Below are 6560 nucleotides of genomic sequence, written 5' to 3' on the forward strand. Positions count from 1 at the left end.
TATTCTCATTTATATTTTTCTACTTAGTTAATTTAAAATAAATCATCACAATCTGATTATCCTACTTTCAAGTTAATTTGGAATTTAAGAAATCTACTGACAAACTTAATTTACACGAGTCCCTTGGGTACGACACCCTTATAAGTAAGTTATATCTGCAAAGATTTGTGTATTTGCAAGTGGTACATATAAATCTCACAACACTCTCTTTTGTTATCCTTCTAACTATTGAAATCAAAGAAGAAGAAAAAAACAATAAAAAAAAATTAACAAAGTGTGATAACAGAAACACCACAGTAGTGCTGAATTTTTGTAAGAAAATTTGTTAATTCAAAAAGTAAAATAAATATAAACATACTTGCTTGATGGTTTTGTCCATGGTTTTCTGCAGATGCAATAGATAATAGGAGAAGATGAACAGATTAGAGACATCCAAACAGACTTGCTTGATTTGTTCCACATACAGAAAAACAAACTGCCACGTTCATACTCCGATTTGAATTAGGTTTGTATTTTCATGTCATTATAAGAAAAATAGTTTTTTAACACGCCTTTTTTACCACAGTTATTTTAAAATCGTTGTAAAATATCTTTTTTACTACGATTAAGGAAAAACCATGATAGTAATTGTATTTTTTATCACGGTTATAAAATAACCGTAATAGAAAGTAAATTAATTTCACTCAAATTTAGGACCCTTTTTTCTGCCACGGTTAAGTTATTCTATCGCGATTCAGGAACCTTGGTAGAAAGTAAATTTGGTTTAAGGTACACGGGTCTTATTACCGCCACTTTCTTAAAATTTTAGGGCAAATCATTTCAGACCCCACACACGCGTATAGACCATACATACAATTTTAGGGCAAATCATTTCAGCCTCCCAATTCGCCTTCATCTCTATTCCCGTTCTCAACTCTGAACTTACCCTCTCTCTGTCTCTGCAACTGCAGACTACAAAATCTACAAGAATCAGATCAGCCTCCCAAATCGACTCCATCTCTATTCTCGTTCTCAAGTCTGAACTTGCCCTCTCTCTGTCTCTGCAACTGCAAACTGCAAACTATAAAATCTACAAGAATCAGAACCATATCGGCGTATCATTTCAGATTGTTCAAAATATCAAAACCCATATCCTTCAGTTTCCATCGCCCGCTGTTCCAGTTCGGGTTCGCCGTTCGCAAGCTTCAGCCTCTGGCCCGCTGTCTCTCAACTCTCAAGCCCTCTCTCTGCAACTGCTAACTTGCATGTATGGGTTTTGTTTTAAATTATTTTTTTCTAAATCAATTAATCAAGTTCTGCAATTCTTGTTTTGCAAACTAAATCCTATTTAGTGAAATTTTTAGGGCAAATCATTTCAGCCTCCCCAGTCGCCTCCATCTCTATTCTCGTTCTCGACTCTGAACTTGCCCTCTCTCTCTGTGCAATTGCAAACTACAAAATCTACAAGAATCAGAACCGCATATCATTTCAGATTGTTCAAAATATCAAAACTCATATCCTTCAGTTTCCATCGCCCGCTGTTCCAGTTCGGGTTCGCCATTCCTGTCTCTTAACTCTCAAGCCCTCTCTCTGCAACTTGCTTCTTTTGTCAAATCATCATCAATTTATTATTGCTGCTTTTGTCTAATCATCATCATTTTCCCATATTCTATATGATTTCATCAGTCGAATTCTAGTTTTCTGTTTGTTTGACGCCAATAAGACCTTATTTTTGAGTTAAATTCTGCCACTTACATTTATGTTCATTATTCTTAACTTTGATTCTGAAATGTCTGATTATTGTGATACAATAATTACAATAATTCTGCAGGTGGACTTTCGCATTAGTAATCATTTATTTCGCGGTATGTCGAGCACCTAAAACATAATTTAACTTTGTTTGCTATTTATATAGTGTTTTGTTAGCTTATTTTAGTTGTTTGGTGAATCTCATTGCATAATCATATGCCTAATTAAAGTCCATACATAAATCCATCAAACATAATATAAAACTACGGGTCTGTTTTTGTGTTTTGAAGAAATATAATTAATTGTTTAACAAATCTAAACCTATTTTGCTCCTACATATACCATTTCCATTGATTTGTAGATTGGGACCGTTGTATCTGCTCCTACTCAGGAAAACCTCCTTCTGATAATGGAGAAAGAGGAGAGTTTCTCAAAATGGATGTGGAAGAGAGTATTTCGACAACTGCTGCAACTTCTAGGGGAAAAAATTTCTGGGCAGCATCAAGTTGCAAAGCCACTACTATGACGAAGAGGAGATGCGACAAAGAGCTGGAACTGCATATCAGGTTAGTCCATTAAGATTTGTTACTTTTGTTTCACTATTAATATGTGATTTGCTAGGACCACATCATAATTTATGATTGTTGATAATCTTTTAGCCTTTTTTATTTGTGTTCTAGGCTGATATATACAGTTCCACTTTGTGTTTATGCGACCTGCACTTTTTTATGGGTAGATTGACAAATGATGTATATGGCCTGAGCAGATATAAGCTTCAAAAATGGCATGGCGCTCAAGTTGTTCCTAAAACACTTTACGAATGATGACTGAGGAAAAAACCAATTAATAAGTACTGTTTTTCAATATCTGCTGTAAGAGATTAGATGTTTTCAAGAACAGAATTGCAAATCTTGTGGAATTTTCTCTTTGGTTTCTTCTTAACTATGATGAAGCAATTTCCTTTTTCTTCTTATTTTGTTCTACTAAACATTATTGAGGCAAAACTTTTTGTATAATGCCTTTTTATATATTCCTCCATAGTGGGTTGGATTTAGTCTTAATCTTAAAGACATCTAGTGGTACACTGACTTGGTTCAAAAGAATTTAAAAAGAAAAAATAAAAAAATTTGCACTAAGATTTGATCTTCATTGATTTTCATCCCTTTTAGTCTCTAAATTCCTCAATGCTTCTTTTCTTTTAGTTTTGTCACCTTTAAAACTAATTTGAACTGATTTCATGCTCATGCTCCTAATCAAACATATTTTGATTTAAACATGTCATGTGATACGATTAGGCTCTTAATTAAACTTGTTATAATATGGAACTCTTTATGTTGTCATAGGGATATGATAGTGTTCTCATTTTTAATACATTTTGGATGTTTGATTACACATTTTTAATGCTTTTTACTCATGCTCGAGGGGGTCACGTGCCTTTAAGTGACCAATTTTGCGGTGTATAGGGGGTTACGTGCCTTAAGTGATTATTTTTTTTTATTTTTTATTTTTTATTATTGTGCATAAATGGAGGCCAGGAAATTTTTTTTCTTGAATGGTGGAGATATATACTAATACAAATGAACAATAAAATAAGTGATCACTGGGAAAGATCACAAGGAAAACAAAAAAAATAGAAACACATACTGGTTTAGTATCATAAGCCTTAGCTAAACCCATACCAAACCAGAAGGTATCTTAAGAAACTCCAAGAAATAGTATCATATGCCTTAGCTAAATCAATCTTCAAAGCAATAGTGGGAAGGGTACTTTTGGAGCTAAAACCTTTGAGAAGATCAGGAGCCAATCAATCTTCAAAGCAATAGTGGGAAGGGTACTTTTGGAACTAAAACCTTTGAGAAGATCATGAGCCAGTATAATGTTGTGAGGAATTCTTCTTCCCTTAATGAAAGCAGCCTGTTCTGGCCCTACCAACGTACTAATAACAGAAGCTTGTCAAATTTTTTGTAGCAAACTTATAAATGGAGTTAACATAAAGATATTGGCCTATAGTCCATTATTCTCAAGCAGATATCTATATTTGGAATAAGAGTCAAGAATGTGCTATTAACTCCTTGATGCAAACTGCAGTGTGAAAAGAAATAATGAATGGCTGCTACCAAATCAAACTTTAAGATAATCCAAAATTGCTAGAGAAACCTGTTAGGAAAACCATCTGGCCCTGGAAGGAGTTACAGACATATTGACATTCTTAATTTCCTCCTCCAAGATAGGATCTTCAATAGATTCTCTATCCTCTATAGAGGGGACAAATCTGGAATTGAAGACAATGGGAGGACAGGTAGTGTCTACCTTGTAGAAATTACAATAATATTGAACCAACCAGTCCTTAATTTGCCTTTAATCTCTAGAATAAACCCCATTCAATCCTTCTAAGATAGTAATTGAGTTAAAATCCCTTATCAACGAAAAAAAAAAAAAAATGAGTTAAAAATCCCTTTATGGTTCATTGTATTGGTCTTTGGATGACTTTGTATTTAAGTGCGTCTTTGGATGACTTAGTATAGTATAGTTAGCCAATCACAACAATTTTTAGAGCAAAGTGCATAAAAATTTAAAGTGAAGATATGGATTAGAAGCATAGAAGAAGTATGCATCTCATATTCTTACTTAGAAGTCTACAACCCGTCCAACTGTAGCATAGAAGAAGTATGCATCTCATATTCTTACTTAGAAGTCTACAACCCCTCCAACAGTCAAACATGCATAATTTATTTTTTCTTATGGTTGTAACATATGCTTTCACTGTCTTATGTTTTTTCTTATGGTTGTAACATATATGCTTAGGCTCTTAACTTGGTTTTAATTTTGGCAACTTTACAACTTGCTTTACATTCTCTTACTTCAACTATTACATCTTTGTAGGTCAAGCTAGGATTGCGGGATTGCGGTTGCCGTTACTTTTTTTGTTGCTGCTATATTTTTTGTATGGCCCATGAAGAAGTTGCATAAATAGAAGAGAGACTAAAATAGAGCAAGAAAATATGAAGAATTTTTGTTTTATTTTGGTTAAGTAAAGATATAAGTTGTGGATCATGTACTTCTTTGAAATTTGTATATGGTTAATTTTTGTATAATGATTTGGAATTGGTTATATATATATATATATATATATATATATGAAGTTATTGGCTAGTTGTAAGTTATTTTGGTTATGATTTTATTTTTTATTTAGTTAGGGTTTGCTTCTTGGGTCCTTGCAAAGCTAGTAGTAGGAAAAAAAAAAAAAAAAAAAAAAAAAAAGGCCTCATAGAGGTTACACTATTTTTAAAAAAAAAAAATTATATAACACTTTCATCCACGGTTATGCACCCTTTCTACCACTGTGCATAACTGTGGTAGAAAGCGTTTTTCACCGTGGTAAAAACTGTTTTTCTTGTATTGTGTCTTCCTGGCTTTAGGAAAGTTTCCTTTTTTATTTATTATTTAACGGAGTATTTTGGTGACCAGATTTATATTATTATTATTATTATTATTATTATTTTCTGAATTCCGTTTTGGCAAGTAGGTTTAAAAAGTTTGAAACAAGAGCCTCCAAACCACTATGTTGCAACAAAATTTGTTCATTCAAAAAGTAATATATATATATATATATATATATATATATATATATATATAGATCCATATTCCATACACAAGTAAAAAAGATGTAAATTTCTACCTTGCGTTTTCAGCAAATATTGAGGCGGGTCTCGTGCAGATCCAAAAGATAGCCGGAGTTGATGAACACATGACTTTCCTTTTGTTCTACATAGAGAAGAAAAGAGGGCAACTTAACCTATAAAACAAACGGACTCGTTCATACTCCGAGTTGAATTAGGGTTTGTTTGTACTTTTTGTATCTTCGTAGGGTTAGGAAATTTATTACTCCGTAAGTGAGGTTTCTTTTATTTTTTTCTTTTTAATTCGCTATTGGTAAGTAAGTTTTAAGGATTATTACAAATATATGGATTTATGAATTCATATTTATCATCTGATGGAATTAAAGTCATAATTTTCGAATTAAGTTGACAAAAATACTGATGTAGACATAAGAAAATATTGTTTATTATTCAAACTACCGTTACTATTTTTATGTACCACTTTTATTTTAGACATAGAGGTACCATTTTTATACGCACCATTTTTTTGATACAATATGATGAATTTTGGTACTTTCACATCTGAGGAAGAATTTATAAATCTCCATTATTGTTTGATTAAACTTGCATGCATGGGAGTGATTAATTTGTTGCAAGCCATTGTGTCATTGACGTGTTGCTGTTCTCTCTCACTTTTGTGAGATATGTAATTTTGTGTTGGCAAATTTTTTGTCCAAAATAAGTCTGATTCAATTGAAATTTTCATTTTATTTTAAGTCTTGATGTGAGTGGGACCAACAAGTGCAAGCATATTTTGGTTCCACAATTTTTTTGTGCACCCCTGATAAGAGGTACCTATGTGTATAAAAGTGATACCTCTATACTCAAAACAAACGTGATATTTGGAAATAGTGAGGGAAATTTGGACAAATGAATGAAAATTTTCTATTTTTACATCAGCATCTTGGTCAATTTAATTTTTTTTTTTAAGAATTATGACTTTAACTTCATCAAATGAGTAAATACGGATCCATAACACCATGAGCAATAATCCCTAAGTTTAAAATATTTGAACCTGCTTCAACCCAATATTTCATGTGATATCCAATTTATCCCACTCAAGGCCCAATTGCCCAAGCCCACTGAGCCGCTGTTACTCTACTCTTACTGGCAGTAATTATATACGTATAACTAAGGTTTAAATGCTTTTTTTATCCCTGTTTTCCATTTGAT

The 6560-nt window shown here is 32.5% G+C and overlaps 1 protein-coding gene across 3 annotated transcripts; it reads left to right on the forward strand.

Moving 5' to 3' along the window:
- The first annotated feature begins 844 nt into the window (after positions 1–844).
- LOC132303825 (uncharacterized) lies at positions 845–4892 on the forward strand. 3 transcript variants are annotated; one of them, XR_009481350.1, is made up of 3 exons: positions 845–1246; positions 2090–2294; positions 4612–4892. XR_009481350.1 is itself a non-coding variant. In XM_059801256.1 (3 exons), exons 1-3 carry the CDS (start codon positions 1739–1741, stop codon positions 4619–4621), a joined length of 321 nt encoding a protein of 106 aa, XP_059657239.1. In that variant the 5' UTR covers positions 1253–1738; the 3' UTR covers positions 4622–4892. The 3 variants fall into 3 exon arrangements, 2 of the variants coding, with proteins under 2 accessions (XP_059657239.1, XP_059657240.1); XM_059801256.1 differs by lacking the exon at positions 845–1246 and adding an exon at positions 1253–1844; XM_059801257.1 differs by lacking the exon at positions 845–1246 and adding an exon at positions 1253–1844 and having other exon boundaries at positions 2120–2294.
- The last annotated feature ends 1668 nt before the right edge of the window (positions 4893–6560 follow it).

Source organism: Cornus florida, unplaced genomic scaffold, assembly GCF_030987335.1.
Source record: "Cornus florida cultivar Cherokee Brave unplaced genomic scaffold, ASM3098733v1 CherokeeBrave_3.0.0_Hap2_Chr04, whole genome shotgun sequence".
NCBI classification, from domain to species: domain Eukaryota; kingdom Viridiplantae; phylum Streptophyta; class Magnoliopsida; order Cornales; family Cornaceae; genus Cornus; species Cornus florida.

What these genes read in the sequence shown, in the direction of transcription:
- LOC132303825 (XM_059801256.1), top strand. Translation starts at nt 1,739, where the DNA reads ATGTTCATTATTCTTAACTTTGATTCTGAAATGTCTGATTATTGTGAT. An exon ending in TAGTAATCATTTATTTCGCG is followed by an intron (nt 1,845 to 2,089) that starts GTATGTCGAGCA and finishes ATTGATTTGTAG; the next exon opens with ATTGGGACCGTTGTATCTGC.